General features: G+C 42.5%; 1 protein-coding gene across 1 annotated transcript; it reads left to right on the forward strand.

Moving 5' to 3' along the window:
- The first annotated feature begins 589 nt into the window (after positions 1-589).
- Positions 590-17,546, forward strand: LOC130103912 (cytochrome P450 11B, mitochondrial-like). Its single transcript, XM_056270261.1, has 9 exons — positions 590-885; positions 5,308-5,463; positions 6,443-6,657; positions 7,104-7,307; positions 11,555-11,721; positions 12,495-12,661; positions 12,919-12,997; positions 16,547-16,747; positions 17,352-17,546. Exons 1-9 carry the CDS (start codon positions 740-742, stop codon positions 17,466-17,468), a joined length of 1,452 nt encoding a protein of 483 aa, XP_056126236.1. The 5' UTR covers positions 590-739; the 3' UTR covers positions 17,469-17,546.
- The last annotated feature ends 1,860 nt before the right edge of the window (positions 17,547-19,406 follow it).

Consider the following 19,406-nt stretch of genomic DNA (forward strand, 5'->3'; position numbering starts at 1 on the left):
CGTCTCGTCTCTGAGCTCGGCCGCTGGGGATGCTCTTCTCTTGAACTCTGACCTGATGTGACAGTCACTAAAAAGTCATATTTATGAGTTTCAAAAGCTTAAATTATTACTTTGTCATAATAATATCTTAAATAAGACATAAAAAGTGATCAATGATCAAAATCATGGCATAAAAAAAGTAAAAATTGTCAATGACAAAAAAAAATGACATTTTGACTTGTGTGAATTATGACAGTCATAATTATGACTAATATTAGCTAAAGGGTCATAATTATGAGATTCAAAAGTTTAAATTATGACTTTCTGTCATAGTTATGACTTAGTATGTCATAATTACTATGTGATAGAGTGATAGTCAACTTTCTATGTCATAATTATGATTTCCAAAAGCATGATGTGTTTCCAAGCCACAGGTTTCCAGATGATTGTGTTCGAGCGTCTCGTTCGTGCTTCTGGATCATTAATATCTAACATCTGACATTTATGGTAATGTTGCAGATACACATAAAATAGAAAAGCCCATGTCCTGTTGGTCGTGATGGTTCTCCTGGTTATGGAATATGGACCCCAGCCGTGTGTCTCGTCTCTGAGCTCGGCCGCTGATGTTGTTCTTCTCTTGAACTCTGACCTGATGTGGCAGTAACTCATGAGTGGTGTCGAGGACACACACACTCTGAAGTGTGTGTTAAAGGGATGAGGAGTGCAGTGTGCTCCAGCAGAGAGAGAGAGAGAGATCAGCATGCGGGGCGTGCGGGACTTCTGGGAGATTCCTCACACCGGGAGCAACGGATGGATAAACCTGATGCGCTTCTGGAGAGAGGGACGATTCAGCCTCCTTCACAAGCACATGGAGGACAGCTTCAGACGCCTCGGGCCCATTTACAGGTACAGCACACACACACACACACACACACAGGTACAGCTCACACATACAGGTACAGCACACACACACACACACACACACACACACACAGGTACAGCTCACACATACAGGTGCAGCACACACACACATTTACAGGTACAGCACACACACACATTTACAGGTACAGCACAGCACACACACACACACACACATACAGGACAGCATCACACACACATTTACAGGTACAGCACACACACACACACACACACACACACACACACACAGGTACAGCTCACACATACAGGTGCAGCACACACACACATTTACAGGTACAGCACACACACACATTTACAGGTACAGCACAGCACACACACACACACACATACAGGAACAGCATCACACACACATTTACAGGTACAGCACACACATACAGGAACAGCATCACACACACATTTACAAGTGCAGCACACACTCACACACAGGTGCAGCATTACACACACACACACATTTACAGGTACTGCATCACACATGCTCCATATAGAGCTATAAGGCCATCTAGAATCATGAAATATCATGTTATATTATTATTTTTTCAGCAAGAGGTCGACAGACACTCAATGTAAGACAGTTTGAGCTGAATTAAAAGATTTAGGCATGAAATTGTGAGTTATTTTGAATTTAAGTTGAAAGAATGTAAGGAATGTGCTGAAATTACTATTTATTTATTGATTAAATCTAGTAACTTAAAAGTAAATAAAATAAAAAATCTCCCCAAAAAAATTGATTTAAAAAATAGAAAAAATATTATCTAAATGATATAAAATGAGCTTTATGGACGACAAAAAATATGCTGTATAATTTTAGGGCTTTGGGTCTTTTTCACCCGCGAGGGACAGATGTGTTAGAGTGTGTGAGGGACAGATGTGTTAGAGTGTGTGAGGGACAGATGTGTTAGAGTGTGTGAGGGACAGATGTGTTAGAGTGTGTGAGGGACAGATGTGTTAGAGTGTGTGAGGGACAGATGAGTGTGTGAGGGGACAGATGTGTTAGAGTGTGTGAGGGACAGATGTGTTAGAGTGTGTGAGGGACAGATGTGTTAGAGTGTGTGAGGGACAGATGTGTTAGAGTATGTGAGGGACAGATGTGTTAGAGTGTGTGAGGGACAGATGTGTTAGAGTGTGTGAGGGACAGATGTGTTAGAGTGTGTGAGGGACAGATGATGATCTTCTTCAATCATCACTTTACAGTAAGGGCTCATTAGTGAAAGCATCAACTAACAATGAGCAATACGTTTTCACAGCATTTATTAATCATTAATGTGTTAATAAAAATGATCATGTTAATTCAGTCCATCTACTAATGTTAACAGATGCAACTTTTGATCTAAACAAATATTCACACTTTACAATAAGTAACAATGAGCAATACTTTTGTTGCAGCACTGATGAATCTTTGTTTACATCAACTGTTCATGTTAGTTCGGCTTCATTAACTAACGATATTTTGATTTTAATCATGTATTAGTAAATGCTGAAGAAATATTTTTCATTTAACCTTATGAAACCTTATTGTAAAGTGTTACCAACTTTTAAATGTTGTTAAATCCTAAAACTATTTATTTCTAGGTTTCGAACTCAAAAGTTGGAATGTTTGTTTTTGTTTTTCCGGACTTTTATAATTTTATATGATGTTAATATTTCCAATCACTTAAACCTTTGCACAAACATTTCTGAATTATTATTATAACATGTAAGATTATTGTGTAATATTAGACTAGTTGTTTTAAGATTTTGGTAAAACTTTAGTTTTGGGTTCAATTCTCACTATTAACTAGTTGCTTATTATCATGTATATTACTAGGATATTGGCTGTTTATTAGTACTTATAAAGCACATATTAATGCCTTATTCAGCATGATCATATTCTACATCCCTCAATCCTACCCAATACCTAAACTTAACATCTTACTAACTATTAATCAGCAATAATTAGGAGTTTACTGAGGTAAAAGTTGTAGTTAATAGTGAGAGTTGGAGAGTTAATCTAACGTGTGAGCCAGATAACCTTCATAAAGATGTCTGAGACTCTCCACTGCTAACATGAGCTTCCAGCACTCATATCCAAACATTCATAAATCAAGATACAGTTACTGGAGAAGCAAAATTACTGAAGATATTAAGCGTGTTAACCTGTTTCTTGTTTAATGAAAATTTTATTAGAATGAAGTGAGTTTGTGCTTAAAAAAAATCAATGTATATAATAATAATACGTTTTATTTATATAGCGCCTTTGGAGAACCCAAGGACACTTTACATAATATTGACAGTTACAAATACAATCAGAGTCGAGTTAGAGTCGAGTTAGAGTCGAGTTAGAGTCGAGTTAGAGTCGAGTTAGAGTCGAGTTAGAGTCGAGTTAGAGTCGAGTTAGAGTCGTAGTAGAGTCGAGTTAGAGTCGAGTTAGAGTAGAGTAGAGTAGTCGAGGTCGAGTTAGAGTAGAGTCGAGGTCGAGTTAGAGTAGTCGAGGTAGAGTAGAGTAGTCGAGGTAGAGTAGAGTAGTCGAGGTAGAGTCGAGTTAGAGTAGAGGTAGAGTAGTCGAGGTAGATGTAGAGTAGAGGTCAAGTCAAGGTAGAGTAGGGTCGAGTTAGAGTCGAGTTAGAGTCGAGTCGAGACGTAGTAGGGTCGAGTTAGAGTCGAGGTAGAGTAGGAGTCGAGTCAAGTTAGAGTCGAGGTAGAGTAGGAGTCGAGTCGAGGTAGAGTCGAGGTAGAGTAGGAGTCGAGTCGAGTTAGAGTCGAGGTAGAGTCGAGGTAGAGTAGGGTCGAGTTAGAGTCGAGTTAGAGTCGAGTCGAGTCGTAGTAGGGTCGAGTTAGAGTCGAGGTAGAGTCGAGGTAGAGTAGGAGTCGAGTCGAGGTAGAGTCGAGGTAGAGTAGGAGTCGAGTCGAGTTAGAGTCGAGGTAGAGTAGGAGTCGAGGTAGAGTCGAGTTAGAGTAGGAGTCGAGTTAGAGTAGGAGTCGAGGTAGAGTAGGAGTCGAGGTAGAGTAGGAGTCGAGGTAGAGTAGGAGTCGAGTTAGAGTCGAGTTAGAGTAGGAGTCGAGTTAGAGTAGGAGTCGAGGTAGAGTAGGAGTCGAGGTAGAGTAGGAGTCGAGGTAGAGTAGGAGTCGAGGTAGAGTAGGAGTCGAGGTAGAGTAGGAGTCGAGGTAGAGTCGAGGTAGAGTAGGAGTCGAGGTAGAGTAGGAGTCGAGGTAGAGTAGGAGTCGAGGTAGAGTAGGAGTCGAGTTAGAGTAGAAGTCGAGGTAGAGTAGGAGTCGAGGTAGAGTAGGAGTCGAGGTAGAGTAGGAGTCGAGGTAGAGTAGGAGTCGAGGTAGAGTAGGAGTCGAGGTAGAGTAGGAGTCGAGGTAGAGTAGGAGTCGAGGTAGAGTAGGAGTCGAGGTAGAGTAGGAGTCGAGGTAGAGTAGGAGTCGAGGTAGAGTAGGAGTCGAGGTAGAGTAGGAGTCGAGGTAGAGTAGGAGTCGAGGTAGAGTAGGAGTCGAGGTAGAGTAGGAGTCGAGGTAGAGTAGGAGTCGAGGTAGAGTAGGAGTCGAGGTAGAGTAGGAGTCGAGGTAGAGTAGGAGTCGAGGTAGAGTAGGAGTCGAGGTAGAGTAGGAGTCGAGGTAGAGTAGGAGTCGAGGTAGAGTAGGAGTCGAGGTAGAGTAGGAGTCGAGGTAGAGTAGGAGTCGAGCTAGAGTCGAGCTAGAGTCGAGCTAGAGTCGAGGTAGAGTCGAGCTAGAGTCGAGCTAGAGTCGAGCTAGAGTCGAGCTAGAGTCGAGCTAGAGTCGAGCTAGAGTCGAGCTAGAGTCGAGCTAGAGTCAAGCTAGAGTCGAGTTAGAGTAGAGGTAGAGTAGAGTAGTCGAGGTCAATGTAGAGTAGAGTAGTCGAGTTAGAGTCGAGTTAGAGTCGAGTTAGAGTCGAGTCGAGGTAGAGTAGGACTCGAGTTACCTTTCAGCTGCTGTTCTGGATAATAAAGAATATACAGGAGAAAAAAGTTTAACACTTACTTTACCAATAAAAATAAATAAATCTATAGTCATTTTTGCTTATGGTTTATGGACAGCAGGAGACCATCCGCTACTCTAGAAAAGCAGTCTCTGCACTGTGGAGAGGACAGAACCAGCTTATATTTCTCCAAATGGGATTGTAGTGAGGCGATCACCTCTTCTAGGAACTTTGACGAGAAGGGAAGGTTGGAAGTGGATCTAAAGTCGCTGTAGAATAGATTGTGTCGTCAAGGCCAGGGTTTTTGAGTACCGAGGGGACCGCAGCTGGCGGAACGAAACCCGTGATGAGGGATCTACTAATCAGGTGGTTGACGGGTTATAATCATTGGAAGCCAGAACCATCGGCCGGCCCAGTGAGTCCAGGCTGACGATCTCTCTCTCCCTCTCTCACACACACACACACTCTCTCAGGGAGTATCTGGGCTCTCAGAGCAGTGTGAACATCATGCTGCCGACGGACACCGGCGAGCTCTTCCGCTCCGAGGGCCTCCACCCGAGACGCATGACCCTGCAGCCCTGGGCCACACACCGGGAGACTCGCAGACACAGCAAGGGCGTCTTTCTCAAGTGAGTGTGAGTGAGTGAGTGAGTGAGTGAGTGAGTGAGTGAGTGAGTGAGTGAGTGAGTGAGTGAGTGAGTGAGTGAGTGAGTGAGTGAGTGAGTGAGTGAGTGAGTGAGTGAGTGAGTGAGTGAGTGTGTGAGTGAGTGAGAGAGTGAGAGAGTGAGTGTGTGAGTGTGTGAGTGTGTGAGTGAGTGTGTGAGTGAGTGAGAGAGTGAGAGAGAGTGTGAGAGTGTGAGAGTGTGAGTGTGTGAGTGAGAGAGTGAGTGTGTGAGTGTGTGAGTGAGTGAGTGAGTGAGTCAGTGTGTGAGAGTGTGAGAGAGTGAGTGTGTGAGTGAGAGAGTGATTGTGTGAGTGTGTGAGTGTGTGAGTGTGTGAGTGTGAGTGTGTGAGTGAGTGAGTGTGTGTGTGAGTGTGTGTGTGAGTGTGAGTGTGAGTGAGTGTGAGAGAGTGTGAGAGAGTGAGTGAGTGAGTGAGTGAGTGAGTGAGTGAGTGAGTGAGTGAGTGAGTGAGTGAGTGAGTGAGTGAGTGTGTGAGTGAGTGAGTGAGTGAGTGAGTGAGTGAGTGAGTGTGTGTGAGTGAGTGTGTGTGAGTGAGTGAGTGAGTGAGTGAGTGAGTGAGTGAGTGAGTGAGTGAGTGAGTGAGTGAGTGAGTGTGAGAGAGTGTGAGAGAGTAAGTGAGTGAGTGTGTGATTGAGTGAGTGAGTGTGAGTGTGTGAGTGAGTGAGTGAGTGAGTGAGTGAGTGAGTGAGTGAGTGAGTGAGTGTGTGTGTGAGTGTGTGTGTGAGTGAGTGAGTGTGAGAGTGTGAGAGTGTGAGTGAGTGAGTGAGTGAGTGAGTGAGTGAGTGAGTGAGTGAGTGAGTGAGTGAGTGAGTGAGTGAGTGAGTGAGTGAGTGAGTGAGTGAGTGAGTGAGTGAGTGAGTGAGTGAGAGAGTGTGAGTGAGTGAGTGAGTGAGTGAGTGAGGCACTAAAGTAAGTGTGTGTGTAGGAACGGGACGGAGTGGCGGTCAGACAGGCTGCTGTTGAATAAGGAGGTGATGCTCTCCTCTGCTGTTCGCCGGTTTCTTCCTCTGCTGGACGACGTGGCTCAGGATTTCTGCCGATCCCTGCGCCGGCGGGTGGAGGTGGGGGGGGCGGGGGAGACGGGTCAGCGCAGGATGACTCTTGACCCCAGTCCTGACCTCTTCCGCTTTGCCTTGGAAGGTCAGCGTTCCTGTTGAGTTTAAACGCAAATCTTGAATAAATTGTTTTAATATAATGTGCTTTATTTTCATTTATTATCAAAGAATCTCCGAATCTCAAAATCTTTCATTTTGACTTTAGGCTGAATCGCTTATATTCCTCATTTGTAAGTCGCATGCTAAATGAAAAAATGTAAATGTCAGATTTGTTGAAAAAGAAAAAGTATTTTGGTGAGAACGCTTATTGTTGTTTGGATATTGAGATGTGGGTCGTGGCTCTCAAACGTGGAGGCGGATCTGAATATGAGCTTGCAGTGGATCGTAGGAAAAGGGGCGGGGTTTAAGTAGGCTAAATGATTGATTGGAGAAAACCAAGTCATATAGAGACAAGTCAAGTTCTGACATTCTGATTAAAAATTACCAGGTGAAAAAAACTATTGTTCACAGTAAGATCATGTCTGTCTCCAGCGAGCTGCCATGTTCTGTACGGCGAGCGCATGGGTCTGTTCTCGTCCTCTCCGTCTGAAGAGTCTGAGCGCTTCATCTGGGCCGTGGAGCGAATGCTGGCTACGACTCCGCCGCTGCTGTACCTGCCCCCCCGCCTGCTGCTGCACCTGCGCGCCCCCCTGTGGACGCAACACGCCACTGCATGGGACCACATCTTCTCTCACGGTGCGTCCCTCGCTCACACAGCATGTGGTCTGTTGTGTGCTGTGTTGGGGAAAGTTACTTTTACAAGTTATGCAATTAGAATATTGCATTACTCCCAAAAAAGTTACTAATTCCATTACTTTTTCTCACCTGGGCTAGGCTTGCTTGTTTGTTTTTAATAACAACAAAATAGTTATATTTGTGGCAAATGTAAAGGCCCTTTCACACCAAAAGTGAAATGAATAATCCTCAGGCTGAAAAAAATGCATATTTATGCCAGTAGAGTCGAGTCGAGGTAGAGTACAGTAGAGGTAGAGTACAGTAGAGTACAGTAGAGTACAGTAGAGGTAGAGTACAGTAGAGTACAGTAGAGGTAGAGTACAGTAGAGTACAGTACAGTAGAGGTAGAGTACAGTAGAGGTAGAGTACAGTAGAGTACAGTAGAGGTAGAGTACAGTAGAGTACAGTAGAGGTAGAGTACAGTAGAGGTAGAGTACAGTAGAGGTAGAGTACAGTAGAGTACAGTAGAGGTAGAGTACAGTAGGGGTAGAGTACAGGTAGAGTACAGTAGAGGTAGAGTACAGTAGTAGAGGTAGAGTACAGTAGTAGAGGTAGAGTACAGTAGAGGTATGTACAGTAGAGTACAGTACAGTAGAGGTAGAGTACAGTAGTAGAGGTAGAGTACAGTAGAGGTATGTACAGTAGAGTACAGTACAGTAGAGGTAGAGTACAGTAGAGGTAGAGTACAGTAGTAGAGGTAGAGTACAGTAGAGGTATGTACAGTAGAGTACAGTACAGTAGAGTAGAGTACAGTAGAGGTATGTACAGTAGAGTACAGTAGAGGTAGAGTACAGTACAGTACAGTAGAGGTAGAGTACAGTACAGTAGAGGTAGAGTACAGTAGAGTACAGTAGAGGTAGAGTACAGTAGAGGTATGTACAGTAGAGTACAGTACAGTAGAGGTAGAGTACAGTAGTAGAGTACAGTACAGTAGAGGTATGTACAGTAGAGGTATGTACAGTAGAGTACAGTACAGTAGAGGTAGAGTACAGTAGTAGAGGTAGAGTACAGTAGAGGTATGTACAGTAGAGTACAGTACAGTAGAGTACAGTAGAGTACAGTAGAGGTATGTACAGTAGAGTACAGTACAGTAGAGGTAGAGTACAGTACAGTAGAGGTAGAGTACAGTAGAGTACAGTAGAGGTAGAGTACAGTACAGTAGAGGTAGAGTGCAGTACAGTAGAGTGTACAGTAGAGGTAGAGTACAGTAGAGGTAGAGTACAGTAGAGTACAGTAGAGTACAGTACAGTAGAGGTAGAGTACAGTACAGTAGAGGTATGTACAGTAGAGTACAGTACAGTAGAGGTAGAGTACAGTACAGTAGAGGTAGAGTACAGTAGAGTACAGTAGAGGTAGAGTACAGTACAGTACAGTAGAGTACAGTACAGTAGAGTGTACAGTAGAGGTAGAGTACAGTAGAGGTAGAGTACAGTAGAGTACAGTAGAGTACAGTACAGTAGAGGTAGAGTACAGTAGAGGTAGAGTACAGTAGAGTACAGTACAGTAGAGGTTGAGTACATTTAAATGTGATGAGTTTGAAGATTTGTGTATGCCTGATGAAGGTCGTGAGACTGAAACGTTGCTAATAAAAAAAATGCAAGTTCTGACAGTGTGCGGGAGTTCCTCGTTTGCAGATTGTCGACCGATCTTTTTTGGTCGTTTTTTCCTACGCACCTATTATCTGCAGGTGTACGATGGTTTTTTGTTAATTAATATAGTTCATTATGAGATTGAATTTTACAGTTTTTATTCATTTTGAGGAATACTGAATGTTTTCGTGCAAGTGAGACGAGTAAATGCATGTTCACATTTAGTCTAGAACTAAAATAACCATAATGTTTACACAGCGCGCGCACACACACCTTTATAGGCAAGTTTAATTTATAGGCAAGAAAAGTAGTTTGTTTAGGCTGGGTTGTATGAATTACAAACCTGCGCACATATTTTAAAAAGCACATAACTATAGAATTCTGAATGAGCATGTGAACGCCGTCAGCGTTAATCACAGGTTCGCGTTTAAAGTCTGATCATTTCGACGGAGGTGAATCAATCAAAGTTAACTTTAGCTGGAAGCAGAGATGGGGGACTCGAGTCACATGACTTGACTCGAGTCAGACTCGAGTCGCAAATTTAAGGACTTGAGACTTGCTTGACTAAATTAAGAAAATGACTCGACTTGACTTTGACTTGAGATCCAATGACTTGAGACTTGACTTGACTTGAACTGTATGACTCGAGAATGACTTGATATACATTTTTATATAAATCATCGCAACATCCATTGATAAACAAAATGAAAGCAACGGAACCATTGACGTCAGTCATCAGATTCTGCGCGATTGCGTGACGCTGCACAAGCCCAGAAATAGCCTACATCGCGTAAGCGCGCTAAATACAAAAACATCTCCCAGCATCGTATCTTTTTGGATATAAACACTAGAAAATGACCATATTCATGCAAGAAGATTTGTTGTACGCATAATAACTGGCAAGGGATATCGGACGACCATCACAACCTCGAACAGTCGAACTTCATTCACCACGTCTAAAAGTAAGCTATGGCTTGTTTAACCTGTTTGTTATAGTTAATTTGACTATCTTTAAATCTAGAGAGAATAATATTGGTCAAAACAGCATGCCTCTTTATACACAATTATGTTTTCAAATGTAGCTTAATGTTGTCAATATTCAAATGATAATTAATGATGGTATGTTTTGTATAACATTTGCCACATTTCTTTTTAAATCATGCTTTAAAGCCAAAAATGTTGTTCTTTCCAATGACGAAAAAACAATATAGAAAACTGTTAGTTTTGTCGTTTATGTTTCTCGTAATGTTATCAGGGGGTTGGTGGCAAAAAATGCCAGCAGAATTAATATGCACCCAAAATTCAAAATTTGGTGGAAAAATGGCCCTAGTATGAGTTATTTTCATAATTATAACATATATAAAAAAATATTTCCAGATTATTGGCGCGATTGCAAATGTGATGATTTTATAAAACAGTTCAGTAAACAAAGAGTGAATATTGTGATGTGACATTTTAGACATAATATTCCAAATATTTTCTGTTTTTGTTCTATTTCTCCAATGACAATAGTTCCAAACAAGCCACAGAAAGAGTTATGCGTATTTGTGATTCAGTGACCTAGTTGCTTAGTTCCAGAACAAATCTGCCATTTTGAACAAATCAGTTGACTGCTTCTATGACTCGTACATTAAGACGGTGATTTGGCGCCACCTATTGGCGGTTTTAACTTCATAATAGGCTAAATGCCAACGGCTGTTATATAACTTATATAAAGGGGATGCCAGTTTGAAGAATGCCATTTGGTGGCATAGGAACCATTCTACTTGAATTGTGAATTGTTTAATACCTTTTAATGGTCTTCTGCAATGTTTGAGGCATATTTATTTTTTCATGCTTTAATGTTGGCCTAATTTCAGTTACATTTACATTTTAGGCTATGTAGTTTGAAATTGTATTTATTTTTTATTTTTTAGATTTTTATTGTAGTAACCACTTAGCTGTATGTGGAATTGCATATTTAAAAAAAATATGTTGCAAATAAAACCATAGTCCACAACTTATGTAGTTTTAACTTATTTTAATATATAAATTCAGTGTAATCAAACAAACGTTTGTATGACTTGCCAGTGACTTGTGACCCAAGCTACGACTTGACTTGACTTGCTTGACATAAGGCAGTGACTTGACTTGACTTGCTTGCTTTTATAAAAAATTGACTTGGACTTGCTTGAGACTTGAAGGTTAAGACTTGAGACTTGCTTGTGACTTGCACATGTGTGACTTACTCCCACCTCTGGCTGGAAGTAACATTATTCAAGAACCGCTATAACGCCAAACAATCTGTTACCAATTATATGTTTATCTCTGTAAAACTGCTTTGAAACAATCCATTGTTAAAAGCGCTATATAAATGAAGATGACTTGACTTGACTTGACACACCTCCTCACTTTATTTCTCTCAACATGGGGACAGGAGAGCTGTCAGTCAATAAATTTGAAAAAGTAACTTAGATTTTTGTTGTAAAATGAAAAAGTAATGCGTTACTTTACTAGTTACTTGAAAAAGTAATCTGATTCCGTAACTCAAGTGACTTGTAATGAGTTACCCCCAACACTGGTTGTGTGCATGTGTTTATGTGTGTGTGTGTGTGTGTGTGTGTGTATGTGTGTTTGCAGCGGAGGCGCGCATCCAGCGGGGGTATCAGCGTCTGCAGACGGGTGCGTCCGGAGGCTCTGAGGGGCGTTTCCAGGGCGTGCTGGGGCAGCTGATAGACGCGGGGCAGTTATCATTAGAGCTGATCAGAGCCAACATCACCGAACTGATGGCCGGCGGAGTCGATACGGTACAAACTCACATGCACCGACCAACAAACTGACAACAACTAATAGCGATAGTTCATACAAAAGCGTCATAGTTCAGTTTGGTCATGAAACTCTAGATGGCGCAGGCTGATAGGTCCTCTGATAGATAACTCAATCTGCTTGCAAACACATTATTCTCTATAGGGCACAGCTGATTGGTTCCTGCTGTATCAGTAGCCAATGAGCTCGCTGCTCAACCTTCTAATACTGGTCAGCATTTGCTGTAGCAGTTGCAGCACTCTTTCAGAAACCCTTCTCCTTCCCCAGCTCCACCCGTAGATCATGTATAATATATTGTGCAGCAGCAGTGTGTCTTACTTGCTCACAAATAGCGTGTTTTGTATGTATTGGCAGTAGCAAGTCCCGTACTACCCAACAGCAGCAATAACAGCAGCAGCAATAACCAACATCAGCAGCAGCGTAGCAGATATATACCGCCAAGACCAAACATATCAACATTGTCATTTATATCGTCACAATATTCCTCATTTAAATAATTAATACGCAGAATAAAGGGGCGGGGCCTGGTTGAGGAAACTGGCGGTCGGACATTTCCAAAACACGCTCGAAGCGCTCGACCAATCACAACACACTGCTCCAGCCAACCAATCAGAGCACAGTGTGCTTTTCAGAAGGAGGGGCTTCATAGAGACAGGAACTAAACAGAGCGTTACTGACAGACTGGGAAGAGAGGAGCTGCAACAATGGAGAATATGGGGGAATTAATGTGTTTTATGAACATTCAATCACTCAGACCGCCGTCCCGCTGCAGTTTGCTCTCTTCGAGTTGGCGCGCAACCCTGATGTGCAGGAGCGTGTGCGAGCGCAAGTGCTGTCGTCATGGCAACAGGCATCAGGAAACCCCCAGAAGGCCCTGCAGGGGGCGCCACTGCTGAAAGGAACCGTGAAGGAGACACTGAGGTGAGAGAGAGGCTGGATCATCAAGAAATATCATCAGAAAGACAAGTAAGCTTAATAATTTCACAGCAGCTTCACAGTAATAAACAGGAAAATATCAGAATCAATGATGAAACTTCATCAAATATGAGACAAACTTAGAGTCAGGAGTGAAGCAGCTCTACAGAAGAAGAGAGAGTCATTACTCAGATCGAGTTCTGTTCTCATCTGATCAGTGGCCATATGATTTCAGACGCTGAGAGTGTGTTTGTGTGTTTCAGGCTGTATCCGGTGGGAATCACCGTCCAGAGGTATCCGGTTCGAGACATTGTCCTCCAGAACTACCATGTGCCGGCAGGGGTGAGACAAACACACAAACACACACATCTGACTGAATCAGGAAAATGCCAACATTTTCACTTTATTAACCTTTGTGCTGTTGAAAATCCTTAAGCAAAACTGGTGTTTCCCAGTGTTTTAAATTTCTTGTAAACCTCCAGTAATTCCAAAAATATTGGATTCCGTCTTTTTATCAACTTGTTTTCCTTCCGTTAGCACAGGTTTTGTGTTTCTTTTTGGCCTCATTGATCTAAGCTTAGTGGGTTTTTTTAAAGGGTTAGTTCACCCAAAAATGTAAACTCTGTCAGTAATTACTCTCCCTCATGTTGTTCAACCCCGTCAGACTTTCCTTCATCTTCGGAACACAAATTAAAGCTGCTGTCCGTAACTTTTTTGGGTTAAAAATTATCCAAAATAATAATTAAAAAAAACATAACCAGCCAGTGTTCAAAAATATCTGCTTGCTTTTGCCTGATTCAAAACGGTTAGCTTGTAATAATGATTTTAATTCCAGTGGTACTGGTGGATTTCCACGGGAAATTTGAGCATGTCTTTGCGTCATTACGTCACATCTGTACACATAAAGAAGGCGTCCCGGCTAGTCGGCTATATTGCGTGAGGATGTTGGAGGTGGACATTTTTAGCCTTTTCTCACAGCATTAAATAATTAAACTTATGGCGGATCCAGAAAGGTTCAAACGACAATCACCAGTGACAACTGGACATTCACCACTTGTAAAACCCCAAATAATTCGGACTTCGGAGTGGGTAACGTTAGAGAAAAAAGAGACTGCAACTGGCCCACGCGAAAACAAGGATAAACATCGGTTCAAAACGGACGCAGAGGCGGCTTTTTTTCTTTTAGGACAGGTAAGACATTTTCAATAGTTCAATCGTGTAACAGTAGCACACTTGTTCGCTTAATTCACACAGTTACGGAGTTTCCTGTCTTTATTCGTTTAGCTATTATGGTAAATATTTTGTGCTAGCTATGAGAGGGAGCAATTCACCTCTACTCCAAGCAAACCAAACCGGCCTCCTCCGAAATTATATATAGTTTTAAATATGCATCGGATTACAGATACGTGTTTTTTTTTCTTTTCTTTTTTCTCAAAGAAAACCAGTAAAGAAACATTAATTTATTGGTATGACAATTAGAAATTAGACTGCACAGAAATAGAAACTGAACTACAGGGTAATCATAATACACATTAAATGTAGTCACAATGCTGATGTTGATAATTTGAGAACAAAGTATAATTTGAAAGGTTTGACGCGATCGTTATATTTAATCAGCACGATTTACTGCAAGGCTTTCCCCCCTTAGTTGATGTGGATGTTACTTACTTGTTCAGATGATATTTTCCGATGAAAATTCGTATGTTGTCATGGTCATACTGTAGGCCTACTTCCAAAAGTAGAATGTGTGATTCTGAATGCCAGTTTCCACATCGGCGCGGTGACTGACAGACTCGCAGTCTCAAAACATTGTGTTCATCCGCGCTGTTTCATGCCGATGTGCAACTCACGCAAAGTTAATAATTCCACGAATAACTGCAATTACAGATTTCAAACAGAGATGGCGACAAAGAGGAAAAATGCCGGACTGCAGCTTTAAGATATTTTTGATGAAATCTGAGAGCTGGATCACTCCTCCATAGGCTTCTTGAAGGGATCGAAACTGGCCGGCCCAAAAGTTATGAAAGACATCGTTAAAATAGTCCGAGTGACTACAGTGGCTCAACCTTAAGTTTATCAAGCGACGAGAATACTTTCTGTGCGCAAAAAACAAACAAAAATAACGACTTTATTCAACTACTCATTTCCTTCTCTGTGGGCCTTGAGATTTCACGCAGTGTAACAGCGCAAAGCTTCTGTGTTGTACGTCACACGCATCACACACATGACCAGCGTCGGCCAATAGTGAGCCTACGTGTGACGTACAACACAGAAGCTTTGCGCAATATCACTACGTGAAATCTCAAGGCCCACAGAGAAGGAAATGAGTAGTTGAATAAAGTCGTTATTTTTGTTTGTTTTTTGCGCACAAAAAGTATTCTCGTCGCTTGATAAACTTAAGGTTGAGCCGCTGACAGAATTTTCATTTTTGGGGGAACTAACCCTTTAACACTGAGGCGCATGAGTTCAGATTCATGAGGCCTACGATCAACCCGATCCAGAAAGAAACACAAATCCTGCGCTAACTGAAGGAAAACAAGTTGTTATACCCTTCATGAGCAAAGTCAGTAAGTTTTACTCCAATGCGATAACATTTACAGTGCCCTCCACTAATATTGGCACCCCTGGTAAATATGATCAACGATGGCTGTAAAAATAAATCTGCATTGTTTATTCTTTTGATCTTTCATTAAAAAAATTCAAATAATTCTAACCTTTCATTGAAGTAAAACAATAAAATTGTGGAAAAAATCTCATTATGAAATAAATGTTTTTCTCCAATGCATGTTGGCCACAATTATTGCAACCTCCTTTTGCCAAGATAACCGATGACTGCTCAGTGACACATTTTTGTGTTAATTTTGATGTTTGTTTTTGGATCGTTGTCCTGATGGAGGATCCAACCACGGCCCATTATAAGTTTTCCAGCAGAGATTAGATTTTTTTTTTATCTGTTGGTATTTGCTAGAATCCATGATGCCATGTATCTGGAGAAGAAGTCCAGGACCTCCAGCAGAGTATTGCCCCACAGCATTAGAGGTCCAGCGCTGTATTTACCCGTATATGGGGAACTTTATATCCCATCTGGTGTGTTTGCTGCCAAAAAGCTCTTCTTTAGTTCCAGTCGCGTCTGACAGCTGAACATGCTGGAGTTTGTGTCTGGAGGAGCGAGGAGGATTTCCTTGAAACGCTCCTGAACAACATGTGCTGATGTCGGGTTTAGGCTTTCTGAGCCCAAGACTCACTAATCTCTGCGACTCTCCATCTGTGATCCTGGAGAGGCTTTGGCCACTCGAACTCGTGCATCCGGACGATAAAGACACGTCCTCTTCTCGGCAGATTCACAACATCTTCAGTGAATTGGAACTTCTTAATTATTGCCGTGGAAATGGGGATTTTCAGTTACAGCCACTTTCTATTTTGTGAAGCTCAACAATCTTTTGCTGCACATCAGAACTATATTCTGTTGTATGATAAAGGGAATTTGGCCTTTGTGTTTCATATTTATACTCCTGTGAAACGAAGTCATAGCTATACAATTTCATGTTCTTAGTCACCCTGATGCGCTAAAAAAACCCACATTATATATAAATGGGAATATACTTCAAAGATATTTTACTCATAGGAATTTCTAGGGGTGCCAATAATTATGGCCAACATGCAATTATGGAGAAAAACATTTATTTCATAATGTGATTTTCCCCCACTTTCAATTCTTTTACTTCAATGAAAGGTTCGATTTTTGTGAATTTTTTGAATGAAAGATCAAAAGGATAAACAATGCAGATTTTGCACATATTTACCAAGGGTCCCAATAGTGGAAATGGCCGGAACAACATGAGAGTAAAACACATGTGAATGTCAGAATCCATGATGTCAGCGGTGTTTCAGACGCTGGTGCAGGTGTGCCTGTATCCTCTGGGCCGGAGTCACGAGGTGTTCGAGGGTCCGGAGCGCTTCGAGCCGGGCCGCTGGGCCGGAGCTGAGCCGGCTTCGGGAGGAGGCTTTCGCTCGCTGGCGTTCGGCTTCGGCTCCAGACAGTGTGTGGGTCGCAGGATCGCGGAGAACGAGATGCAGCTGCTGTTACTGCACGTGAGTTACTGCAGGAGAACAACACCTGATCACACAGGAACCAGGATCGACTCACAGCAGGCACGGTTCTGCAGAACTGACAGACTGACGACCCTCTGCATGCTCTTCAGAGTAGATTCAACCTTAGAAAAAATCAAATACTTGATAGTAAATAAAGTTAACTTAACTCAAATAAAATATTAGAACGTTTAAGCTTATTTTATTTCAGCAACATTTCTCACTTTCATTCAGTTTAATTTGAAGTACTAAAATAATTCAAACTAAATAAACTGAAAATAAAAAATAATACAAACTTTTTAGACATTAAAAAAACTTATACAAAAACAACAAAATGACTGAAACTTTAACCAAACTTAAAGTGAAAACAGAAGATATCAAAGTAAAATCTAATTCAAAATAGTAATACAATTTTAGTAGTATATATATATGATATTAAAACAACAATGTTTAGATTATACACTGTTAAAAAACCTTATTAAACTAAGATTATTGGATTGGATTATAATATCATTGTAGTATAAGATTAAATATGAGATTATGCATTTTACAAGAAAATATTACTTCAGTCTTTCTACTAATTCAATGTGTTTATGTGTGTTTGTAGATTCTGAGGAACTTCAGACTGACTGTTTCAAACACAGAAGATTTGAACACCAAATACACACTCATTCTGCAGCCCGAGTCTCCGCCCAGAATCACCTTCACCACACTCTCACATTAACACTCCACCCATCCATCCATCCATCCATCCATCCATCCATCCATCCATCCACCCACCCATCCATCCACCCATCCATCCACCCACCCATCCATCCATCCATCCATACATCCATCCACCCATCCATCCATCCACCCATCCATCCATCCACCCATCCATCCATCCATCCATACATACATCCATCCATCCACCCATCCACCCACCCACCCATCCATCCATCCACCCATCCATCCATCCACCCATCCATCCACCCACCCATCCATCCATCCATCCACCCATCCATCCATCCACCCACCCATCCACCCATCCATCCATCCACCCACCCACCCATCCACCCACCCACCCACCCATCCATCCACCCATCCACCCACCCATCCATCCACCCATCCATCCATCCACCCACCCATCCATCCATCCACCCATCCATCCACCCACCCATCCACCCATCCACCCATCCATCCATCCACCCACCCACCCACCCATCCATCCACCCATCCACCCACCCATCCATCCACCCATCCACCCACCCACCCATCCATCCACCCATCCATCCATCCACCCACCCATCCATCCATCAATCAATCCATCCATCCATCCACCCATCCATCCATCCACCCATCCATCCACTCATCCACCCATCCATCCATCCACCCATCCATCCATCCATCCACCCACCCATCCATCCATCCACCCATCCATCCACCCATCAATCAATCCATCCATCCACCCATCCATCCACCCATCCATCCACCCATCCATCCATCCATCCATCCATCCACCCATCCATCCATCCACCTATCCATCCACCCACCTATCCATCCACCCATCCATCCACCCATCCATCCATCACTCCATCCATCCATCAATCCATCACTCCATCCATCCATCCATCACTCCATCCATCCATTCATTCATCAATCCATCCATCACTCCATCCATCCATCCATCCATCACTCCATTCATCCTTCCATCCATCCATCCATCAATCCATCCATCCATCATTCCATCCATCAACCCATCCATCTATCTATCAATCATTCCATCCATCCATCCATCCATCCATCCATCACTCCATCTATCCATCCATCAATCATTCCATCCATCCATCCATCATTCCATCCATCCATCCATCATTCCATCCATCACTCCATCCATCCATCCACCCATCCATCCATCCATCCATCAATCCATCCATCACTCCATCCATCCACCCATCAATCCATCACTCCATCCATCCATCCATCAGTCCATCACTCCATCCATCCATCCATCACTCCATCCATCCATTCATTCATCCATCCATCCATCACTCCATCCATCCATCCATCCATCACTCCATTCATCCTTCCATCCATCCATCACTCCATCCATCCATCAATCCATCCATCCATCAACCCATCCCTCCATCCATCCATCAATCATTCCATCCATCCATCCATCCATCCATCACTCCATCTATCCATCCATCCATCCATCAATCATTCCATCCATCCATCCATCACTCCATCCATCCATCCATCCATCATTCCTTCCATCCATCCATCCATCATTCCATCCATCCATCAATCCATCCATCCATCATTCCATCCATCCATCCATCATTCCATCCATCCATCAATCCATCCATCACTCTATCCATCCATCCATTCACCCATCCATCCATCAATCCATCCATCACTCCATCCATCCATCAATCCATCCATCACTCCATCCATCCACCTATCCATCAATCATTCCATCCATCCATCCATCAATCATTCCATCCATCCATCCATCAATCATTCCATCCATCCATCATCCATCCACTCATCCATCCACCCATCAATCCATCATCCATCCATCAATCATTCCATCCATCCATCATCCATCCACCCATCCATCCACCCATCAATCCATCATCCATCCATCCACCCATCAATCATTCCATCCATCCATCAATCA

This window comes from Rhinichthys klamathensis, unplaced genomic scaffold, assembly GCF_029890125.1.
Source record: "Rhinichthys klamathensis goyatoka isolate OS25496 unplaced genomic scaffold, OSU_Roscu_1.1 h1tg000300l_1, whole genome shotgun sequence".
Lineage (NCBI taxonomy): Eukaryota > Metazoa > Chordata > Actinopteri > Cypriniformes > Leuciscidae > Rhinichthys > Rhinichthys klamathensis.

What these genes read in the sequence shown, in the direction of transcription:
- LOC130103912 (XM_056270261.1), top strand. Translation starts at nt 740, where the DNA reads ATGCGGGGCGTGCGGGACTTCTGGGAGATTCCTCACACCGGGAGCAAC. An exon ending in AGCAAGGGCGTCTTTCTCAA is followed by an intron (nt 5,464 to 6,442) that starts GTGAGTGTGAGT and finishes GTGTGTGTGTAG; the next exon opens with GAACGGGACGGAGTGGCGGT. An exon ending in TGGCCGGCGGAGTCGATACG is followed by an intron (nt 11,722 to 12,494) that starts GTACAAACTCAC and finishes TCAATCACTCAG; the next exon opens with ACCGCCGTCCCGCTGCAGTT.